Source organism: Rhinolophus sinicus, chromosome 18 (genome assembly GCF_057876585.1).
Source record: "Rhinolophus sinicus isolate RSI-liver-muscle chromosome 18, RSI-T2T, whole genome shotgun sequence".
NCBI classification, from domain to species: domain Eukaryota; kingdom Metazoa; phylum Chordata; class Mammalia; order Chiroptera; family Rhinolophidae; genus Rhinolophus; species Rhinolophus sinicus.
In genome coordinates, this window is record NC_142518.1 from 107566343 (window position 1) to 107591359 (window position 25017).

Genomic DNA, 25017 nt, shown 5'->3' on the forward strand with positions numbered 1-25017 from the left:
CAACATACTAAAACTTTAGTTATGAACAAAATTGCCAGTTGACAGATGGCTCTTGCTAAAGGATTTTCTATCCAGCAAAATAGCCAGCCTGAAGGGAGTAAGCCTTAATGCAATGAATGCACTTCTGAATCCTGTTACCACATCATCTTTGGGTCAGACACTGTAATACTCCTACTGGTTGCCACGTTAGCAAAATATACATACAGGGACAAGCAGGGCCAACTGTGAGGCCGCTGTTCAACTGGCATTGACAGGGTCTTGAACAGCAGGGTGGGTGAAGTTGATAAGTAATTCAATGAGCAATGGAAAGCCATGAAAGATTCTGAGAAAGAGAGTGGCATGATTGAAGTTGAGGATAAAATGAGGTGAGAATAGGGAGACTAGTGGACCAGTGAAGAGACAGGCTGCAGGAAGAGTGAGGAAGGCATAGCCTTCTGCCAGAAAGCAGGATAGGAAGTTCACCTGCCATTGTCCCCCTGGGCCTCCTTCTCTCGGGTGTGAGTGAGAGCTTCATGTGCAGTTGCAGGATGGATCCCCACACGTGGTCCTGGAGCTCAGCTTTTCCTCCAGGGGCCTCTTTTTACCTCTGCACAGAGTTTGGGACCTGGCGCTCTTTTATACCCAGATCAGTGTTCAGGCCTCAGACTCCACAATGATCCCCAATTCATTTATCTAGTCAGTGTTTATTAAGTGACTCTTAGGTACATGACACAGTTCCCTCCACTGGGAACAAATGTCCTCCAATTTCTGCCTGGCAAAATTCTATTCCTTCCCGCATTATGTGTAGTACAGGCCTATGTCATACATGCATAGGAAACAATGAATTAAAGTGGGAGAATCCCAGTACTCTGATAGGGAGCACTATTTTGCTTCCTACAAGTTCAAGGTTCAACTATAGGATGTTTATACGTTCCCATTCAGGCACTCATCCAGAGGGTGAAACATAGAGGGTGGTGTTTTTTTTAAAAGATTGCAGTCCCTGAATGAAATTAAAGTCAGAAATTCAGGTCTTGCAAAATGCTGAGTGACATTTTGTCCTCTTAGTCTCCCTTCCTGGCTGTGTGTGCATCCTACCAACTGAAACCCCACCCTGTAGGAAATAATACAAGCCTCTTGCTCTTTTACTCATTTCAGTGAAACCTATTTAAATGCTGTAATTAAGCAATTCATTTTTATATTTGGGCAAGTGCTCTCAGTGTATGTCTCTTTAATTGATTTAACCAACTCTGTAGGTATTGATTTCAGACCATCTGAATACCCTAATGATGAGTTCATTTGTTAATAGGAGTTTCTCTTCTGAACTTAGGCAATCGATGCAATTTACCAATATATGCCACTAGGTTAAGGTATGGCTGGTCTCACAGAACAGCCCCATACAGAGTAAAAATAAAGTAAAACATACAAACACAAAACCCATGTATTCGATCGTTCTTCTGTCTTATTTCCATAAGGCCTAATATGCACTTATTTGAAATTTTCTGAATGGTTGACTTTTCACTTTTTATCAAGAAATATATTGTATAAATCCAGCTTGGGTGTATCTGGTAGTAGAATGCCAGAAAAATAAATAAAGAATAAGCAGGACATGTAACCACCATATAGAGCAGTGCTAATAGAATCACATTTTATGCTTGACTGACAGCATTATTATTGATTACGGCAAAAAGCAGTACCTGAATATGTAGCCTTGTAAAATGAGTCCACCGCTACAATATATCTAGGCCATCTGAGTGCTTACTTTGACCGTCTCAACAAACAGGAAACATATTGCATTGAGTTTGTTTTCTGTTAATCTCGACAGTGGGGGTGGTATTGTCACAAGTCTGTATATAACTGTTCAGGGCATGCTTCTTAAAAGTCTAAAAAAGACTCTCTTTTTTTTTCATTGAAGTATAGTGCACAAGTCTATTGGACTAGAGAATAAGTCAATGTTATGTAATCACTGGGACAGAATTACCGCACCAAAGAATTTTAAAGAAGTTTGATCAGTATATAAAAGACAACTAGCAAGTTTCTTAAGTGCCTTATTTGTATCATTTTGTCCCTAAAGAAATATGATGTTATGTATGTCATGGGGAGTGGGACGTGATAGCCACTTTATTTCCTTCCATTTTTTTCTTTCTTCTTTCTACTTGTTTTTTGGTGATGGCTCTGCATTTTGTGGTTCATGTCATTCAGTATGGTCCCTGAGTCCCTGAGTCAGGTCAGCCTCAGTGCAGCCAAAGGATTATCTACATAACAGAAAGACAAGGTCCTTGTTATTTTTAGGAAGATAGATTTAATGAGTGAACAACTATGACCATGTCCTTACCCACATCATCCCTCCTGAGGAAATAAATTTGCCGCCTAGTAGGATACCATGAATATGCCAATCAGTGCCGGTAAGGAGGGAAGAATCAGCTCATAAACACTGCTTGGAAGTGCCTTCTCCCTGGGCATGCAATTTCTCAAGGTGCCATTCGTGGAGGAGGGCTCACCTAGGATAGCATTCTCAGGGCTTCCCAACCTCAAGGTCAAATGTTACTGAAAATGCAAGAGCTTTACTGATGGAGAGAGGGGTAAGAGGAGGGACTGCTAATGGAGGCGTCACCTGGGAAAGAGGGATGTTTCCTAGGCTGTGAGTGTGTGTGTGTGTGTGTGTGTGTGTAGATAGAGAGAAAGACATTGATTTCACTGTGTGCACATGTACTTGTGCCCCCACAGAACCTCAGGTTCTCCGACCTCTCTGCCACCAACACCAACCCCTAAGAAGGTTCAGGGCAGAGGCCAGGGTGAAGGTTGCAAAAATCTTCTCCCATTCAGTTGGTTACCTCTTTATTTTGTCGATGGTTTCTTTTGCTGTGCAGAAGCTTTTAAGTTTCATATAGTCCCATTCGTTTATTTTAGCTTTTGCTTCCATTGCCTTTGGAGTCAAATTCATAAAATGCTCTTTGAACCCAAGGTCCGTAAGTTTAGTACCTATGTTTTCTTTTTTTTTTTTTTTTTTTAATTAAATTTATTGGGGTGACAGTTGTTAGTAAAATTACATAGATTTCAGGTGTACAATTCTGTATTACATCATCTATATATCCCATTGTGTGTTCATCACCCAGAGTCAGTTCTCCTTTTTTTTTTTTTTTTTTTTTTTTTTTTTTTTTTTTTAATTTGCTTGTTTTTATTCTACAATATATTTCTTTTTTTTTTTTTTTTTTTTTTTTTTTTTTTTTTTTTTTATTAAATTTATTGAGGTGACAGTTGTTAGTAAAATTACATAGATTTCAGGTGTACAATTCTGTATTACATCATCTATAAATCCCGTTGTGTGTTCATCACCCAGAGTCAGTTCTCCTTCCATCACCATATATTCGATCCCCCTTACCCTCATCTCCCACCCCCCCACCCCCCGCCCCCGTTACCCTCTGGCAACCACTAAACTATTGTCTGTGTCTATGAGTTTCTGTTTCTCATTTGTTTGTCTTGTTCTTTCGTTGTTTTTGGTTTCCCAGCAATCCCTCTCCTGGGTATCTACCCAAAAAATCTGAAAACATTTAGAGATAAAGACACATGTGCTCCAATGTTCATTGCCACTTTGTTTACGGTGGCCAAGACATGGAAACAACCAAAATGTCCTTCGATAGATGAAAGTACCTATGTTTTCTTATATGCAGTTTATTGTGTCAGGTCTTATGCTTAAGTCTTTGATCCATTTTGAATTAATTTTGGTACATGGTGACAGATAGCAGTCCAGTTTCATTCTTTTGCAGGTGGCTTTCCAATTCTCCCAGCACCATTTATTGAAGAGGCTGTCTTTTCTCCATTGTATGTTTTCAGCTTCTTTGTCAAAAATTATCTGTGGTTTTTATTTATGTGGTTTTATTTCTGGGTTCTCAATTATATTCCATTGGTCTATGTGTCTGTTTTTCTGCCAATACCATGCTGTTTTGATTATTGTAGCCCTGTAGTACAAGCTAAAGTCAGCGAGTGTGATACCTCCATTGTTGTTCTTTTTTCTCAAGATTGCTTTGGCTATTCGGGGTCTTTTGTGGTTCCAAACAAATCGGATGATTTCTTTAAAAAATGCCATTGGGATTTTGATGGGGATTTCATTAAATCTGCATATTGCTTTGGGTAATACAACCATTTTAACTATGTTGATTCTTCCAATCCACAAACATGGAATATCTTTCTGTTTCTTTGTGTCTTCTTCAATTTCTTTTAATAATGTCTTTTTAAATATTAAAGAAGACACGTAGGTTTGATACTACAAACTTCTCACTAGTCAGTAAGCCCATAACCTCTCTGGCCATAAAAATGTGTGCACCAACGCCTGTGTGGGGAGAGCAGTCACAATTAAGTTGCACTGCATTTACATAGCATGTTATGGTTTCTAGAGCACTGTCATGGATGTTGCCTACTCACAACCAATCTTGATATAGACAGGGCAGGAATTATTATTTTCATGTTTAAAATGAGGAGTCTGAGGCTCAGTGGTGTTAGCGACCTTGCTGTTGTCATGTTGATAGTAAGTGGCAAAGCTGGGAGTAGAACCCAGGTTTTTGGATTTCTAGCACAAACCACACTTTCCCTAGACACCATTTCCTCTCATCACACCATATTGGCATATTTTTTTAATATTTTAAATTATTTTATCATATGTTTTTTATACTAGAGCTTCCTTAATGGCAAGATAAGTATCATGTTAGGGAAACGTGGCACAAAGTAAGTAGAATGTAGGTTTTAAAAAGCATATAGATATTACAAATTATAGCGGCATAAGTGTTAACTATCGAGCCTCCATTTTCTAATCAGTTTAAATTACTTTAATGTATGTTTTTAAACTCAAAATTAACTGCAATCCCAATATGGAACCATCTTAATGCTTGGTGAATTACACTATATCATTTTGTTTTGATTTCCCTCCTTTTGCACGGTATCTCACATTCTGGCACAGGCATCTGGAACTTGGGGTTGTCTTTCTATGGCCCATAATTTCAAAAGAGGAATTTTCATCTTTTAGAGTTGGTAGACCAATTCTTATACCTTAAAGGCACATATATTTTCCACAGAAATTATTCACTTAACTTTTCTTCAAAGTCTCTTAATGTAATAATTCCTAAGTGCATGCTGCAAACAAAGTCAAATTACAGTGAAAGTGAAGAACATAAATTGTGAGCTGTGTCTCATGTCTGGTGGAGACTCCCCGCTACTATTTAGTTTAGAGATTAAAGGTGATGTGAGCACAGGGAGATGACATGAGTACATCTGACTAGAACAGTTGGGACTCTGAAATAACCCCAAGTTACTTTCCAAAGAAAAGAGAACCTCTTAGCAGAAACATTTTCAATCAATAGTCAAGCAACCCAGAAAAAACTAATTTGAATGAAATTCTTTTCCTACAATGGCTGCATAAAAAGACATACAATTCAAAGAAACTGCCTTCAAACATGGTTATGTTACTCCCGATCAGAGAAAAATAACTGGGTCTCGTTGACAGTCCCAAAGCACAGACAAGAGAGGACATTTTCCAAATGTCAGTGACACACTCATACTATCACATCCAGCATGCTTTAAAAGAAAACAACTTGAACGTCATGTGTGTTACCTTGTGATAACCTAAGTCTTCTTCAAGAAGAGATTTGCTTGGATTTTAAGGGAGGGATTGGGAAAAGTGGATTCATGTGATTTTTACAATCACATGGTTTCAGCCCACTACCATATCTTCCAAACCAGCCAGGACCAGGGTGAAAAGCTGGTAAGAAAGGAAGATGTGGGTGTGCATGGGCGTCCAGCCCCCACTGCCTGCCCGCATCCGCCTCTTAGTTTTAGCTTCTTTAGGGGAACAAGCATTCATATCCTAAACGCATGACTTGGGGCAACCAGACACATATTCCTTGTTTTATCCTTTTCGCCTATTACCTCACTCTCCAGTTTTCTCACTATTCTACCACTTGCCAAAACTCAACCTCAGGCGCAGATGGTGAGAAAATGATTTTTGCCTACTGAGCCAAAAAAAGTGCCCAAATATTAATGAGTATTTATCTAGCAACAGAACCCGAGACTCAATAGATGAGAAGGACTTGGATTTCCAACGCTAATGTCTAAACGTGGGAAGTGTTTCATTTATTTTTAAAAATTGCTTCAAAGTGCATTGAGTTATTATGCATAGAAGCATAATAACCAGAAGCTTATGCACTGGTCACCAGAATGTCAAGTCCAGTGTTAAATTGTAAATCGTCTCTGTTGCAGGTGCTTGCCTCTGCTTTCTAATTTACAGCAATATTCTCTTCATCTCTTAGCCCTCACTCACCTCCAGGATTCACAAATAAAAAGGTCTCCAAATGGATACTTTTGAAAGGGGTCTAAAGAACCCTGAGGTTGCCAAACTGCTGCTCTAACACTCCCCATGTTAAATGTTATTTCTATAGCCTGAAAAAGTCTAGGGGAGTACAAGTTTGGTTCTGATTACATAATTATGCTACAGAAATATGAAAAAATCATCACTAAAACCATCCAGGTGCTTAAACAGTTTGATAGACTGTAGCCATTCTGCCATCAGCGCCCCCAGCTGTGTTGCCTAGCAACATTTTAATTCCAGAAGAATCCAAGGAGATGCAATCCCTGTGGAGAGGGAAACAGAAATAAGAGGGCTGTTGACAGATGATCTGAGTTGTTTCTTCTAATATACTGTGAAGATCACTAGCTCTTTTCATGAATGATAAATGGACTGTACACAGATCAATGGGTTCAGCAATAAACTGGAACCAGCCTCTATGTCTAAGGAGAAGCAGGCCAAGAGGCCCAGAGATTTCCTCATTTCGATGATTTGGTGTGTGTTTTCTTAAAGGTTCCACGGGAGGAAATTGATCCGAGCATTCGGTCATCCCTTGCCCTTTTGTGGTATCTGCTAATAAAAATGATTTTAGAAATGGATACTTTGGCCTTTCTATCACCACACAGGTGCAGCCAGGTGTCAGTAGTAATGCAGGGCAAACAGCTCCGGCTCCCTATCAGATATGCCCATGAGTGTTCCCTCTGCACCTACCACCCCCAACCCCCACCGCCGTCATAACAACCCAAGCAGGCCCGCACCTGGGGGGTGGGGGAAGATTAGAGTGAAAGGCTGGGAGAGGAGGGTCCACTTATGAACCTAAGTGCCCACTCCTACGGGCACTGCTGAACTTGCCAGGCAGCCCTTACAATGCCTGCCTGTGTCTGAAAGCTGCCTGGGAGAGGAAAATTGCTCTCTGCGTCTCCAGTCTGCTTATCTCCAGTAGCCTGCTCTGGTTAGCTCCTTGTGTTTCTGAAGAGTGTTTTATAGTGCTTATTGTTTTGGTAACTAGTTGCAAAGCTTATGCCTGCTAATGTTGTCTAATTGCATGGTTTGTTTTTTTCTTCTGTTTACAGGCTGTTGAAAAGGCAAAACCTAAGAATAATCCTGTAAAGTAAGTTATTTTTTATTAGTTAAAATTCTAATTTGAATGGACTCCATGCATGTGAAAAAATAAGGTCGTAAACGGGACCTTGGATTTTGAGTTAATCTATATTCATGAGAATTTCAAAACAAAAACAAAATAAGTAACAAAAATGATACCTCCAATGAGCGGGGACCAGCTTTTATTTTTTTTCCTGTGATCCTAAGTTGTGCCCAGTTTACATAAATTAATACGTGCCTTCCATGAATAGCTGCCAAATACTGTTATAATCATATTCAATGCATAGTACTTCAAGCCTTTGGGTTCTGCACATGCTAAAAAGATTACATTTTTAATTGCAAACCTTGGACTTATGACAGAGATGTAAATGGCTGAATATGTGCCCAATGATTTCCAGCCACGTGGGGAGGTTTGGCACCTTGGCATCAAGGTTTCACAACTCTGTTAATGAAAAGCTCATAAAAATATATTTAACTAAAGGTTTTCCTCGCTAACAGAGAGCTATTTCCAAGGCATTTTATGGTACACTCTTAAATTATAAACAAACTGCGCAGCACTCTTTTAAATATAGTACCTCTTAGACATCCTGTCTCTTCCAGAAGGGAGACTTTCAAATTAACAAGGATGTATGTCTTGTCATTTGGGTTTGTGACATTAGATTGCAGTGTTATGTTGCATACCATCCTGCTAGCCACGTGACCTAAAGAAGATCTACTCTATTGTCTGGGTGATCATAGGTCTGGTAATATCACATCTCTAGGAACAGCATGTTAAATTGTGTCAACTGACTTCCATTCTATTGGGTACCAAATGCAGAAATGGCCAGTGCCTTGATTTTTTAATCGGCTCTAGGAGAATGGATCACCTAATGCAATGACAAGAAAGCTGCTTGCATTTTGTAAAATTAGCTTTACCAAGGCACCAGGGTAGTGTTTAACACACCATTAAATCCAAGCTCTAATTCTTTTTCCGAAAGGTTTTGTGTACTTTGTTTTTCAGTTTAATTTTTCTTAGGCCACAGAATATTCCTTGTCGGGGTTCTGTAACCTCTGGAAGGACATCTGTAGTCTGGGGATGTATTATGCTGTTGTCGTCCTATGGGAGTATTTTTAGTACTGATTGTTGTGTGATTGTTTGGGGATGAAATGTCTGCAGCCTGATTTCTTTTCTGTCAATGCCCGGAAGGCTTCTCTACTGCGAGCCCGTGGCAGGTGAGCTCCGTGGAGGAGAGCACTGCAGACCTGGGTGGGCCATTGGTGATCGTTCCCCTAGTCCGACTGCACCCCTCCCATTGGCCCACCCACGTGCCCATGTGTGCCCCATGTCACAAGGGATGGGGCAAGGATTGAAGGAGTGTAAATCTAGGCCCTCAGTAGGACAAATGTCTCCAAGTTCAAGTCCCCTCGATAGGACATGAATCCCAAGCTCCATCTTTGGATGCACGAGACAGCCCATTGGTAATGTACAGGGCTGCATTTAATCTACTCTGGTGGCCTGGAAGCGGGACCCATTTTCCCACTGCTTCTTGTGAGGCTTCTACCCTACAGATAATTATATTTTTATGAGCTCTTATTAATTCACAGTGCACACTCTATCTGATGTCTAGCACTTTAAGGAATACTGTAAAGAGAAAAGAGGAAAATTGAAAGAGCCAAACTATTACTCATAGAATATGGAGCTTTCTACTTTTAAATACCTGTGTTTGAAAATCTGCTTAGTAATAAGCTTATGTCACAGTCAACTGGTAGATGTTTAGACGTGTCTTCTAATTCAGTAAGGTACTGTTCTCAGTGTGAGTTTCGATGTCCTGTTAGGGCTCACGAGACCTAACTTACTTGCTCGGCCACAACCATTGGGACACTTTAAGAAGAGAGGCCTCTTGAAGACCTCCGCTCAGGGACAGTAATTCCAGAGCATGGTTCAATTACACAGCCTGACAGCAGAGCACAAGTGAAGTTGTCACATGATTTATGTAGTGTGGTCCTCTTTCCATTTCTGATGTCTGCCAGAGAATTTCAGTTACACATAATGCACTGGGACCCCAAATAGAGTAAGTGTTCAATACATGTTTTCTGAATGAAGGAACAAGTAAACAGACTGGACATATGGCAGAAAACAGTTCTTTCTGCAGCCCGGCCTGAAGGTTTGATAAGACTGTTGGCTCTGTGAGAGTAGAGTGTGAGATCACAATCGCCTGTGTGTTGTAACTGACCAATTTATCCAGTCTCTTAGTCTTGACTCATGCCACATGGAAAATATTCACACGTTGTTCTGGTCCGTTCTTCCTTCTTTACCTCTGACCCGTTACCAGCTTGATTTTGTGTGCAAGAATTAACATTTGATTACTTGTTTGAGCATACAATGGAAAGTGTGTGCAGCCTTGCTGGAAAGGTAGAGTTCTGGAAGCATCATTTACAACTAAAGTATGAGCACAGATAGCTGAAGATGATCGTATGTGAGGTTGGATGTCATCCTCTGGTGCAGAGTTTGGTAAATGGTTGGCCAAAGAAATCAAAAGATGGATAGTTCATGACATGTGAAAATGCTATGAAGTTCAACTTCCAGTGTCTACAAAAAAACGTTTTATTGGCATACAGCTATACTCATTTGTGTCTGTATCGCCGGGGGTTCCTTTTGTGCCACAATAGCAGACCTGAGTAGTTGCGACAGACACCATGAGGACCACAAAGCCAAAAATATTTACTACCTGGCCCATTCCCAAATAAGTGTGCTGACCCCTGCTCTAGTTGGTCAGGGAGAAAAAGGCACAAGTGTAAGCTTTCCAGTGACTGTGAAGGTTAAACTAGCCCTTATCGTCTGTTCTGGAGTTTTCTACAGCTAATGTACCACCTAATAGTTATTCAGAGCGAAGAGACCACTCCTAATTCACTCTCTTTAAAAATGGTGATGGATATGAGATCCATCAACAGGGCACTGATGTCTCAGAAACCAGAGAACACATAGCTAGAGCATACTGCTAGTCTTTCATGTTGTGTGTAGCTAGATAGATCGCAACAGGTATATGCATTTTCTAAAATTCTGTTACTTCCCAAGATCTAACTAAGGCTAAGTAAGCTTCCAATGTGAGTGAGGTAAATGATTCACAATGTCCATTTCATTTGTATATTTCCCTCTCCAACGGCCGACATCCCCCTCCATGTTCCTCAACCACTTGTTCAATTTCGTTTTAATACCTTCATGGCTGTAAGCTTCAGTCATCACCACAGGGAGACCATGGTACACATTAGTACACTCCATATAGAGGAGAAACCAACTATATTCTTAGTGAATGGAAGCATGTAATGTACCTGGATACACTAATGAGTTTACCTTGAAATAGTAAATATTACCTTTGAGGGTAAGAATCAAAACTGAATGTTCTTAAGATCAGTGATGCCAGTGTATTTCAGAGTATGTTGGAACCATGCCAGTATCAAAGCTTGATTAGTAGGTTCAAACTGTGGCTTTTTAATGTGTCAGAGAGACTTTTATATGTAAGTTCACGCTATCTGTCTCCAAGCTTTCACTGTGACAACAAGGCCTGAGAGATGTACAGATTCCTTCTACCATATGTGACTTATCACATACATTTTTTAAAAAACACATTTCTGTTATTAAGACATATGTGATAGTACACTTCTGCAAATGTGAATTGCTTTTGGCTAAAAGCCATGCACTAATAAGTTGAGTTGAATCTAACCGAGGTTGACATCTGTTAGAGAGAGAGAGCCGTTGTCAAGCATAAAATTTTGTCTTGCTTTTACACTTTAACAATGTTAAACAACGTGGTTGTTGTTGTTCACAAATAGGGATCAGAATCCACTCTGCTTAGAAAAATTACAGCTTTATTTAGGAACCCATCCATTTTATAGATATAGTGGTTTCATTATGGAAAATGACAAATAGCCACAAAGATTTTCCTGACCATGATGCTTGTGCATTATTTATGTACTCATCCAATGAATATTTATTGAGGATCTACAGAATTCCCGGAACTGTGATACATGGCGAGGGATTTAAAAATAAATCTGACACAGGTCTTACCCTCGAGGAGTTTAGAGTCCAGTAGGAGAGATATAATTGGTTTCTAACAGCTAAATACAAGATAGAGAGATATGTTTGTTAAGTGGGGGACAGATAAAGTACAAGGGAAGCTAAGGACAGATAGAGCTTCTAGTTATCACTATTGGAAAAGGGGGGACGAGGAAGAGACATTTTGTACTACGAGTTTAAAGACTGCTGGATTAAGACACTGGTGCCCAAGTGGCAGGCAGTGCAAGGTTGGATTGGAAACTGGGGCTCAGAAGAAATGGTGGCTTAGGACCCTTGGAGCTTATCCAGTTGAAAAAGATTAGCTTGGTAGAGTCAAATAGCATCGAAGAGCTCTCACTTGTTACTGAGAATTAGTTATCAATTAGTCCCCTAATCATTAAATGTAAACAGCGTTCATAGACCTCATCTAATACTAGCTTGTGGTATGAAATTGGACATGTTCCTTCCTTGCTATGGAACCCAGCTAGATTATTTATATGGTTCTTTCACCTCTTAAAAAAGCCAAAGCTTAAAACCCTGTTTTGTAAGTATGCTTATTTTAGGAAATGTGTGATGTTAAACTTTGATGTCCATGCCTACAAGTACATATATTGTAAACGTTGCATGTGTAATACACGTGTTTACACACACACACACACACACACACACACACACACACAATGCCTTTTTTCATCATTTCTGCCTTGAGCATCTTTCAAATGAAGGACAAGAAGTCACATCCTTACAGTTTTAAAGACCTATGTTAGATACAAGATAGATGGGATTGAGCTTTTTAGATGACTCCTTAGGACCAAAGGTCATTTTGCGGTCAGTGTCCACATCTCTTGTGGTGCTCTTGGATACATGCGTATCATAGACATGCAGACTGTCACAGGGTTACCACATCCTCTCCGGATGATCTGGCCGTGGATTCAGCACTGTGTACTACTCTTGTGGGATGGTCTCTTTTAGGGAAAAACAAGTCCCCGACATCACGGAGGTTTGTCATGCACTATCACCTCTTTTCCCTGGAGCGTTCCTATACACATTAGCATAAAGCAGACTCAGAGAAGTCCTGTAGAAAGAGGCCTATTTTACTTTGTCTTACCCAGGATTTCCCAAATGTGTTTGACTAGTGGGCACCTTTATCCAGCATGCTGTTTCATGGAACACAGAATTGGATGCTCGAGTCCATGTGAAATAAAATGACCACATGGCGGTCGGGCCTCCATAGGTCGTTTGAGAAGCTTGGAGCTGAATTAACTTACATCCAGTCTCTAACATGAGTGTTAGAAGTGAGCAGATTATTTAAAAAGTCAACCCTGGACAAGAAAGAAATCCCCCAAGTCTGAAATGATGAAATACCTTCTGTGTCTCTTTTACAATGTCACACTCAATGATTTTTATGAGTTGTGAATGTCCTGAGGAGCAGTCCTCAATGACAGTAAGGGACATTTAGGATTAGGTCCCTCGGAAGGAGATCCGTGAAGCCAGCAGTCCCCAATGAGCCTCTGCAGAACACGTATGAAGTCAACAAAAGTATAGTCAATCTCTAATCAGCTCTGGCCATTCTAAGGGTACTTAAAGGAAACATAGCAATAAACCCTCTGTCTAAACAGCTGCATAAAATAAACTGTCCCCTTTATGTTGTCCAGATAGCTATCATAAGGTGCAGAAGGTTCTAGCAATCATCTTCATAGCTAATGAAACTTGCACAAATTTCTGGCCACCCTTCTTTTCATTGGTAAATATAGTTGCATCATCTAGGCAATCTCAGATGAGACAACTGAGGTCCAAAGACAGACTGCCCAGGACCCCAATACCCCAGAAATTCTCTCCACTTTGGACCCACTGCCTCAGGTCCAATTCTTAGGACACACATGTTCCTTTATAAATTAGTTGTTGGTTTTAAAAATCATATTATCTAATTTGATGTAACTGATTAGAATATGGCATCAAATGTATCAAAAATGTACAAGTCAATGATGCCACCTTCGATTATGTTACCTTTATAAGGAAGAGTTTCTTACAAACTTCAAGCCTGTGGGTTTGTCTCATTACCATCACTCATCTTTCCCAAGTTTTATGAGAACGTTTTTTTCCTGAGGTGGTGAATTAACAGTCTAATAACCAGGATGATGAAACAGAAATATAAAGCACCCTTTTATTGGGGAAGCACAGGGACCTCAAACAAGCCAGTAAATGTGGAGTCAAGCCATTTTAAAGGAAACTAAGACACTTTTCAAGCAACCACATTCATAAACTACCTCTTTATCCAGTAATTTATAAAGTATCATGTTACTTTCTAACTCTGCCTCTTAGCATTTGCTGTTTAGATAAGAGTGGGCAACTGTTTCATCCATTCACACAGGCAGCTCAGTTTTCAGTCTGTAGGAATTGCACCTAGAATTTTATTTTAACATTGCCATTCAGCATTCTCTCAGAAAACTGTCAAAAACTCACCATCAATTAACTGACCTGCTAGAAAGTCCAGCAAGCCATGCACGTGTGTTCTTTTAACAATCATGAAGTATGCACCTACTGTATTCTGGGCTCGGTTGACAGGGAGATGAGTAAGGTAAAGTCTCAGCCCCAGAAATCTTCGCCCTCTGGTAGGGAAACACACATCGTCCCACAGACAGGCTCTGCGATTGAAGCAGGGCGGCATCTGATGTAGGAACAATCAGCTGTTTGGAGTGGGCTCACTCTAGCTCAGACGATGCCCTTAGTGAACAGTGGGGGCAGAAGCCATTTAAGAGAGCAGAACAACACTTGCAAAAGACAGAATGAGAAAAAAAAAAGCAGATATGGTGTCGTGAGCAATGTCTGCTAGGTAGAGGCAGCTAAGGAGGAGAGGGGGCGTTTCTCACAGTAGGAGGAAATACCAAGTTGGTGAATGGCGGGAGAGAAAAGAAGCAAAAGAGAGAGTAGCTGTGTTTGCCAAAATGCCTGGAGGGTCACACTGCCAAAGACCTGACCTCACTTTTGATATTAAGAGGAGAACAGGGCAATGTTGACAAAACTCAGAAAACGCTAAAAAGGATTCACTTGTTCTAGAAAGTTAAAGGTTTAGAGTTAGGGAAGGATCATAAGGTACCCCTTTTAGAACTGTTTCCAGGCAAATAGACATATCAAATCCTCTCTGATTATATCTGGCTAATCCTTCTCTGTGGACTTTGATGTAAATCTCAGCTCATGTAGGGCTTCTCAGCATCCAGCTGTTCCCTTGTGGCTTTATCAACCCATGATTATGTCTTGCAGTTTTAAAAATTTTACTTTCATACAGTTCCTTGAACATTATTCAAACAGCTAGGCTACACTAAGAGATAGTATTTTAGGCATGACACCTAACATTATTCTAGCTCCATTTTCTGAATTCTTTTCACAGACATGAAAACTCTTTCTGAATGCATTTTTATCAGCCACAAATGTAAGCATGGTAGGGCTATTTTTATTTCTAGGGAAATAATGCATGATCCCATGGGAATTCTACACAGGGCTCCCAATAGTAAATCAGTCTTCTATCAATCACAGAACATGTTCAAAGTCAGCAGTCAGGGACCATAAGTTCTCATTTAGTTGACTGGTAGTTTGGGGGGGAGTAAGAACTATAGAAATGACTCACTTTGGCCAGATGCTTCAATAGGAAACAAATAGTTTCTGCTTTATTAAAGCTTTTACCTAAGCCAACAGCAGTTATCTAGAGAGCTATCATAAAAATAAAAGGGAAAAAAAAGGTAAATCATTCTTCCATAGGAAAATATTTACATTTGTAGAATTTACAGCATGGGGATAGATTACATGTTATTATAATCCAGATTTTATATGCACATGCATTTCTATATATGTCATTATAACCCAGGTTTTATAGGCACATGCATTTATACACTCTGTACATTAATATACTCTCTCGCGCCATGATAATTTAAACCCAAGATAAAATCATCGCTAGTGATGTACAAGCAGAAACAACCGTCACTATAGAAGTTCTCAAATCTTTTTCTCACTGTCATTTCTCTATTCTCACCACCCCCTATGGTTTTCCTCTCAGCACCATATTGCCACAAGTGGGTTCCATGTAGTTGGGGGAAATATTTCAGGTGACTCGTGTGGCTTTTTGCTTTTTTTTTTTTTTTTAGCAGCTGCAGGGAGTATGTGACTGTATACTTTCATGGAAGCCCCGTGAGTTCCTAGCAGGGCAACCCAGGACAGCCACGAAGCTCATGCATACTCATTTGTCTCTGCATTATCAAACCCTGCAGTGTGCGTTGCCAGGAATCTGCTAATCACAGCATCTACATGGAGAAGCATACCTTAGTCATCTCTCTCCCACTGGCTGGAGATGTGTATTACTACCAACACTGGCTAAGTGAACGTTTAACTTGCCTCAAATCATGATGCAAGGGTTTACTAAGCAAACTAGACATACTAGCAGCCTTGCTTTAAAGGCATGCGTGGTTGTCTATATACACTCTCTACACATATATATGTACACTCATATGTAATTTAAACCCCACCTATTTCCAAAAATGGATTTGACGTGATTGACACAAGATTGTAGAGGAGGACGTTTCAAGGAAACAGGACACCCTGCTATTTCCTAACACTACAGAAACGTCTCTTTAAATACGTGATACAAGTAGAAAATGCTGTGTGTTTTCAAATCCACCCTAATGAAGGCTTCCCTACAATGACAGAGCTGAGCACAGCTGGGCTGGGCCCTTCTGCAATGGTGCTATTATGGTGCAAAGCCTGCTGGGAGATCCTCTTGGAGAGTTCCATCACACACGTGGGAGGTTCTCCTGCTGGTCCTTAGTGATAGGTGGTAGACCTGGGAACGTGGGTTTAACTCTTGAAAACTAGTCCAAGATGAAGACGCAGAGGTATGGATGTTGAAAAAGTGGTCAGTCTAGGCAATGAACGTGGGTATTGTTTCAAAACAATAGTGATTTTCTCTTGTGGATCTTGCATGTCCCGAAGAGAAATTTTACAAAAGCTTTGAGCAAGAGTGACATTGTTGGGCAACCACCTGGTGCAAAATAGCCACCCCTCCAACATACTTACGTACCGTCCCCTTTAACCTACTTTATTTTTTTTTTAGTAATTGTCATCACACTGTATTTATCTATCTATCTATCTATCTATCTATCTATCTATCTATCTATCTATGTATCTATCCATCCTATCAGATTGATCTATTTAGCTATCGTCTATCTATCTTTGTTTTGAGGTATCACCTCCCACAAGAATGGAAGGTTTGTATGAGCAAGAACTTTGTTTTATTCACTGCTATAACCCTAACCCGTTAAACAACACCCACATTCCCAGGTCTACCACCTATCACTAAGGACCAGCAGAAGAACCTCCCACGTGTGTGATGGAACTCTCCAAGAGGATCTCCCAACAGGCTTTGCACCATAATAGCACCATTGCAGAAGAGCCCAGCCCAGCTGTGCTCAGCTCTGTCATTGTAGGGAAGCTTAATTCGTGGTGAATGAATGAGCCTAGGAATGTAGGGCTATGACTTTGAAGTTCAGCTGCCATAGTTTAATACAAGGATGAGTTCAGTCTTAGAGTAAGCCTGATTTTGCCCTGCCCTTTGGACAATTGCTGAATTCCTTATTAGCCCTCAGGTGAGTTACTTACTTTTCCTGGAAAGGAACCGAGGTTTCTTTTAAAATAGTCTGTATTCCATATTGCTTTACCTCTGAGACCTTTTAAAGTTAGTTTTACCGTCTTTATAGAGCAAGAAATTTACCTCACAGATGATTCCTCTGGTTTATACCCCCACCTTCCTACTCGAGATATATTGCCACTCTTGATTTTGAAGGGAAGGCACAGGGGGAAACATGTCAGCCTTTCTATGGATGGAGGTTATGCATAAACAGTTGTGTTTGATGTCATTAGGTGTTTTCAAGTATGACAGAAGGCATGCTTTTGTCACTGTGGGACAAGGAAACAACTGACGACACATGCTATTTCCTATTTTTGCAAGAGTATCTTGATGCTCAGTATTTAGCAGGATGGGACACACAGCAGCCAATGCCAAAACATGCACACTTACCCTCTTCCTCAGATCTGAGGAGTCTGGGAAGCACCTGCTCTCCCCTTTCTCCTTCCCACCATTCTTCACTGTCAGCATGAAGAAGCCTTTGGTAACTTTCCTCACTGGCCCATAGTTTCAGAAGTTGGATGGCTCCAAAATGGGAAACTCTAAGGGAGCTGGTCCTTAAGCAAGGCTTGACACACAGAATCACAGACATTGCTAGCCACGAGGTTTCAGGCAATAACTCTGTAGAGTGATAAAACTAAACAAGCTTTCTTTCACTTCATGTTCTTTTCATGAATGTGTCAGTAATTAAATCCTTTGGTCACATCTCAGTGATGGCATTTAAAAAATCCTTTCCTTTATACTGATGTGTATGAATGAAACTCAAAAAAACAAGACCATGTTTCAGGAAATAACACTACTACAAGGTTAATTTTGCCTCGTACAGCATTTCCTAGAATTGAATTGCCTGATCTCCTCCCTCGGGGATTGCTCTTATGCTTGCAATAATCGAGGCTGATTTTATTGGAAAATCAGTGCTGGATAAAGAACATACTCCAGAGGAAATTTTGTGTGGGGAGAACTGATTTCTGGTGCCAGTGGCATGTAATCCAGGCCAGCTCTGTTCAAGTTCCCAATACTTCTGTTCATTCAGGCAGCACATTCATTAGCAATCCAGGCAGGGCAGAATAACTAGACATATTAGGGAAATTTACTTTGAATTGTTTGGGGAACTTATTTGCTAATGAGTCAGTCATCGAATTGTAGCTTTTAGCATGCACATTAAATATTTTACTAGTAGTGGCAGGACTCACTGTAGTTTCTTTTTCAAATTCTTATGATAAAAACTATTTTGCATAATGATCTAGGGCCTTGAACATCGTGGATGGATGACAGGGCAGGATTATGGAGGGTATGATGAGAGAAAAGAAGATGGTACTTCCAAGTAGTTAAGCTCTCATAGTACCTTTGTAGGCATGGCTCATGCATCAATCATTTCCTGCTTCTTGACTTTTTGATTATAAAAAGAATCCAGGGTTGTCTTGACAGGACAGTGCAGCCCAACTAACCACGTGACCCCAATTCAGAAATGTACCCCAGCTCCAAAACTCCACCAAGTGGAAGCTGAGAATATCATAGACAGACTATATGGAGACTCTGGGGGAGAGAAACAGAAGGAGGAAACTGATACAGAACCTAGTTATCAGGAGGCACTGGTAACCTTGGAGTGGCTTTGATTCTGGAGGCTGGAAGAAAGGTACTCCAAAGCTGATTTGATTCATGAAGATGGTAGAGTTGAGGGGAGTGGGGGGAAACCGGAAAGGACAGTTTTGTGAATAGGAGAGGGAAATAGCAGAGAGGATACTCGTCACAGACTATAGTGCAATTTAGCCCTCAAGTATCTTAAGTAAAACTTAACAAATAGGAAGGAGAGAGACGGTTCCCCTGTTGCATTCCTGTTAAAAATCTCTCTGCTTAGGGCACTCGTTGGAGCACAAGAAAACTTGATCAGAGATGATGTGCCTGATGCCTACTTCTAGGTTTGTAATAATTCAGACTTTAAGTGTAAAAAGCCAAAATGTCAGTCTGTGCTGACTGGTTGGTACCCTTCTTTTATGAATTTTGTGCCCAGATTATTAACTATTATTTTCTTTTACCAAGAGAAGGAACGTAAAACAATTCCCAGGGTCCAGCAGTCACACAAAGCTTTTTAACAACTGATGTAAGTGGTATATGGCTTAATACTTGGGTTTCCAGCAATCAAGAAGCATCCTTGTGCAATATCACCAGAGCTCAGTTCCCAGTGGGCATAGCGGACATGATTAGATATATTGAGTTCTTTGTGTCATTCAAAGAAAGCAGAATCTCATACACATTGGTGTAAGCTTCCTCTCACTTCATTTCAATTTTCAATAACCAGTGTCATCACATGTAACGGTTTCTTCATAATGAAATTTTATGTCAAATTGGATTTGTCTTTCAAGTGAAAGCATATCGTGAAGCCTTCTGAAATCTGATCCTTGAAATAGCTCTTACTGCTGAAAAAATCATATATATACCTCAAATTCTCCAAAACAAGAATAATGCAGCAAATGAATAATAAAAACCAAATCTCTCTGCTTGAAAAAAAAAGTTATATTTCTGCTTTTGATATTTGACAGGCCTGGGGAAAGAACTGCTCTGGTTAATAATCAACATAATATGGTTAATGGAACTTCCACATGTAGAAAGAATGAATTTCAAGGAATCAGGAAGGAGTTGATATCATTAACAAGACACAATGCCAGGCATAATCTAATCCTTCTTCGATGATTCAGGAAAACCATACAAGATGAAGACTATGGATGGTTCTCTATTGTGCCATTTGCACAGGAAATCTGCTTGCTCAAAAGTTCTAGTTGCCTACTGTTGGTGGGAGTGTAAATTGGTGCAGCCACTATGGAAAACAGTATGGAGATTCCTCAAACAATTGAAAATAGAAGTACCTGATGACTCAGCAATTCCACTCCTGGGTATATGTCCAAAGGAAATGAGATCACTATCTCAAAGAGAAATCTGCACCCCCATGTTCATTGCAGCATTATTGACAATAGGCAAGACATGGAAACAACCTAAATTTCTGTCAACAGATGACTGGATAAAGAAATTGTGAATATATATACACACACATATATATGGAATTTTATTCAGCCTTAAAAAAAGGAAATCTTGCCATTTGCAACAACATGTGTGGACCTTGAGGTCATTATGCTAAGTGAAACAAGACAGGCATAGAAAGTCAAATACTGTATGATCTCACTTATACTCGTATGTGGAATCTAAAAATACTAAATTCATAGTAACAGAGTAGATTGACAGTTCCCAGGGAAGGGGTATGGGACAGATGGGTAACAGTGGTCAAGGGTACAAACTTCCAGCTATAAGATGAATAAGTTCTGGGGATCTAATGTACAGCATAGTGACTATAATTAACAATGCTGTATTGTATACTTCAAAGTTGCTAAGAAAGTAGATCTTACAATTTCTCTCTCTCTGTGTCTCTCTCTCTCTCTCTCTCTCTCTCTCTCTCTCTCTCTCTCTCTCTCTCTCTCTCTCTTTGTCTCTCTCACACACACACGGTAACTATATGAGGTGATGAATGTGTTAACTAACCTTATTGTAATCATTTTGCCATATGGTATATCAAATCATCATGTTATACACATTAAACTTACACAATGTTATATGTCAATTATATCTCAAAAAAGATGAAAAAAGTTCTAGGTGCTTAGACACAATCATTCTCAGTTGCATTTCTCAAAGTATCCAGTTCTGTTCCTGGATTTGGCAATTTGGTGTTAAATCACCCCTTTGGTCTACTCACTTCCTACTGCTTCAACAAAACTATCTTCAATCTCACCATGATGTGAAAAACATTACAGTAGTGTCTGCACAAATTTGCCAATGTCCAGATAAGTCAAGTACCACCTAGAGAGTTTGTCTACTAATTATCCAACATGAAAATAGGTGAAATATGGTGGTTTTGTGACAGATTATCAAGAGCAGACTTTCGCCACAGCTTTTTAGTGGCATAGATTGCAGAAACGCAGATGTGCCGATCCTTGTAACCCTCGAGGTGGCAGGGCCCAGGAGCCCTGGAGTCTCTTGACTGCAAACCATACTATTCCAATCCTTTTCTAATTGGAACAAGATGTGGAAAAGGTTAGGAAACACTATTCTAGTGATTTGAGTATTATGCATCCATGTTCTTTTTTTTTTTTTTTTTAATAAGATTACAAGTTTTCAAAGCAAGGTAACATTCTCAGACAGTGAAAGTTTCAAGGTCATGGTTCTCTCTTTCTTCAGCCAATTTGATAGGCTATGTTAGTATTTCCCCATGTGTGGTCCATGGATAGTATGTTAATAGGTGTTATGCGGGAGACAAAACGAACAAGTGTGTGGTGGCGTATAGGTATTTAATGAAGACCGATCAAATATATATGGCAAATGCTGGGCTAAAAGTTTTTTCTTCTAAGTTGAATTTTGAGCCCTTAATTTTCTAATGTATATTGTGTATCTCTAAGGTGGGGAATACAGTTTATTGCAGTGTTTCCCAAACTGATTAGACCTAGAAGCCTTTTGTCTATGTAATATCAGAATCTACGAGGTGTGATCAAAAGATACGGTGAATGTTTAAATTTTTTTTAAAAAATGTATTACAGTAAAAGACACATTGTCATCAATCCCTCTGAAAATACTCCCCCTCACTTCGAACACACTTATCCATATCGTTCTGGCCACTTTCTGAAGCAGTTCTGGGAGTCCTCTTTCGTGAGTGTCTTTACTTCATCCTCCATCATGACAACGTTCCATGTCACACGTGGCTTCTGGTATATGGCAATTTCTGTCAAATGAAAATATTACAGTGTGTCCTCATCCACCTTATTCACCAGATCTGGCACGGTGCAAGTTCTGGCTCTTCCCCAAAGTCCAAATGACCACAAAAGGTAAACGTTTTGAATCGATTCAGGACATTGAGGCAGCCACAACAGCGCAACTATAGACACTCACGAAAGAGGACTTCCACAACTGCTTCAGAAAGTGACAAGAACGATGGGATAAATGTGTTCGAAGCGACAGGGAGTATTTTGAGGGGGATTAATGGCAATGTGTCTTTTACTGTAATACATTTTTTATTTAAACATTCACTGTATTCTTTGATCACACCTTGTACTTTGAGACACTGGGTTATGTAAAGTTGGGTTGCACTAATGATTCAACTCATCAGTGGATTAACCAAGTAATTCTCATTTGAGGGTACCCCACTGAGCCAGAAACAAAAATTTCTTTAGCTAGCCTACTATTGGTATATGGAGCCACTGAGGCACAACCTGGAAGGTTCACCAGCTTACCAAGAGAGCCATTAATGCAACCAATAGTCTGAATCAACTAGACAGTCATCCTGAGCAAAGAGTCTTGCAGCCACAGTCTCACTGTAAGCAGGTAAAGTGAACTGGAAAATTGGAGTTCTGGTCTCATGAATTAGATAACTATGAATACCCATATTGTTTAGATCAGCATCCTCTGTAATGTCTGTTCCTCTCTTAAAACTTGCTTTCTTGCAGACAAATAAAGTGGAGTTTTTGAGATGATGACACAATTTTTAAAAACAGTTTTTGTGATATATAATTCACTGATTTAAAGTATACAATTCAGTGGCTTTTAGTGTATTCACAGATTTCTGCAACAATTAACTTTAGCACATTTCTATCACCCCACAAGGAAACCCTGTGCCCTTTAAGCAGTTATTCTCCATTCTTCCCTCCACCCAGCCCTTACCACTAATCTACTTTCTCTATCGATTTGTCCATTCTGGTCATTTCATATAAGTGGAGTAATATGACCTGTGGTCTCATGCGTCCAGCTTCCTTCACTTAGTATAATGTTTTCAAGGTTCATCCATATTGTAGCATAATCAGTACTCCATTCCTTTTTATGGCCAAATAATATTATATTTTATAACTAGACGACATCATATTTATCTGTTTATCAATTTTGGTTGTTTTCATCTGTTGCCTATTGTGAATAGTGTTGCTGTGAACATCAGTGCATGAGTTTTTGTGTGGACATATGTTTTCAATTCCTTTAGGTATCACCTAAGAGCGGAATTGCTGGATCCTATGGTAACTCTATGTTTAGCCTTTTGAGAACCTGCCAGACTGTTTCTTACAGTGGCTGCACCATTGGCATTCTCATTAGCAGTTTATCAGGTTTCCAATCTCTTGGTAATATCACCGACACTTGTTGTATCTGTCTTTTTTATTATTGTCATCCTAGTGGGTGTGAAGCAGGATCTCATTGTGGCTTTGATTTACATTGACCTGATGGCTAATGATGTTAAGCATCTTTTCATGTGCTTACAGGCCAATTTTATATCTCCTTTGGAGAAATACCTATCAGACCCTGTGTCTTTTTATTATTGAGTTGTAATAATTCTTTATATATTCTGGATACAAGTCCCTTATCAGATAAATGATTTACAAAAATTTTCTCCTATTCTGTGGGTTGTCTTGAAAATTTCTTGATGCTGTCCTTTGAAGCACACAAGTTTGTACTTTTGATGAAATCCAACTTATCTATTTTTTTTTCTTTTGTTGCTTGTGCTTTTGGTCATATCTGAGCACCCATTATCTAACCCATGGTCATGAAGGTTTGTACCTATGATTTCTTCTAAAAGTTTTAAGTCTTAGGTCTTATTTTTAGGTCTTTGATCTATTTTGAGGTGATTTTTATATATGGTGTGAGGTAGAGGTCCAACGTCATTTCTTTTTGCATGTAAAAATCCAGTTGTCTCAGTTGAAAAAGCTGTTCTTTCCCCCATTGAATTGCCTTGACACTTTTTTTCAGATAACAGTTGATCATAAATGTGAGGGTTTATTTCTGGACTCTTATTTCTGTTCCATTGATTGATACATCTACCCTTATGCCACTGTCTTGATTACTATGGCTTTGTAGTTGGTTTTGAAATTGGGAAGTGTGATTCCTCCAACTCTGTTCTTCTTTTTGCATGATTATCTTGGCTATTCTGGGTCCCAATTACACATTTTTAAACTTCCCCTTACTTGTAGAGACACTGCCTTTTGGTTTAGAAGGCAACCCTTGAGTAGATATTTAGACTTTACATATGTGACACAACGACAAAAGCCTTAGTTCAATATAGAAGTGGATATTTCCAATTCTGAATCCAAAAGCCCCAAGACAGTGGGATTGGAAATCAGGCCGTACATCTATTCAATAGTCCCTGAAATAGGCTGTAATCAAAGTCATCTCCAAATTTGTGTGTTTCTACTCATAACTTACTGTGATTTAAATTTCTTTTACAATTTGCTGGAGATTATGATTCCCCGCATTGTGGGTGAGAACCACTAGCTACTGTAACTACGGAATGTCACCAGGAAAACTAAGTCTTCCCTTTTCTACATTCCAAATATAGAGTGAGGAGGAATTTAATAGCATTTGACATATATTGAGAGATGCTGCAACAAAAGTAGTATTTATAATTTTACATGCTTAATGCATAGAATAAAACTGTTATGTGGCTCCTTCTCAAAAGCATCTAATATCTTATGGATTGGTCAGCTGGTGTTAAGTATGAATGTGTCCTTCAATTCCGTAGTGTTCATTCTACTTACAAAGCATGGGGTGGTATGGCTATTGTATCACATATCCAAGGCTTCCCAATTTGTGTTTTTCCTTCTTGGCCATTTACTATAATTTTATAAAATATTTTAATATGACAAAGTCACTTCAATTACACAGTCATTATAAGTTTTGCCAAGGTTGAGTATGGATCGTTTTGTGTTCATTAGAGCACAAAATTAGAATTTTCATTGCTGAAACTGTAAACATTGTTTGGCTCAGAGAAATCAAGCATTTTCTCATAAAATCTTGGATAACTGATAAGTGATATTTTCCCCGTTTTCCAGCATATTTTAATTGTTTGAAAGTATCTTCTGTTTTCCCTCCCTTGATATATTTCTTTTG

The 25017-nt window shown here is 39.5% G+C and overlaps 1 protein-coding gene across 8 annotated transcripts in view; it reads left to right on the plus strand.

Moving 5' to 3' along the window:
- Nucleotides 1-25017, plus strand: part of AFF2 (ALF transcription elongation factor 2) — a 477377-nt gene that overhangs the window by 375287 nt on the left and 77073 nt on the right. For all 8 annotated transcript variants that reach the window (XM_074323510.2, XM_074323511.2, XM_074323508.2 and 5 more), the window contains one exon: nt 7384-7421. In XM_074323510.2, the coding sequence (XP_074179611.1) occupies nt 7384-7421 (38 nt within the window). The remainder of the gene's footprint in view (nt 1-7383; nt 7422-25017) is intronic.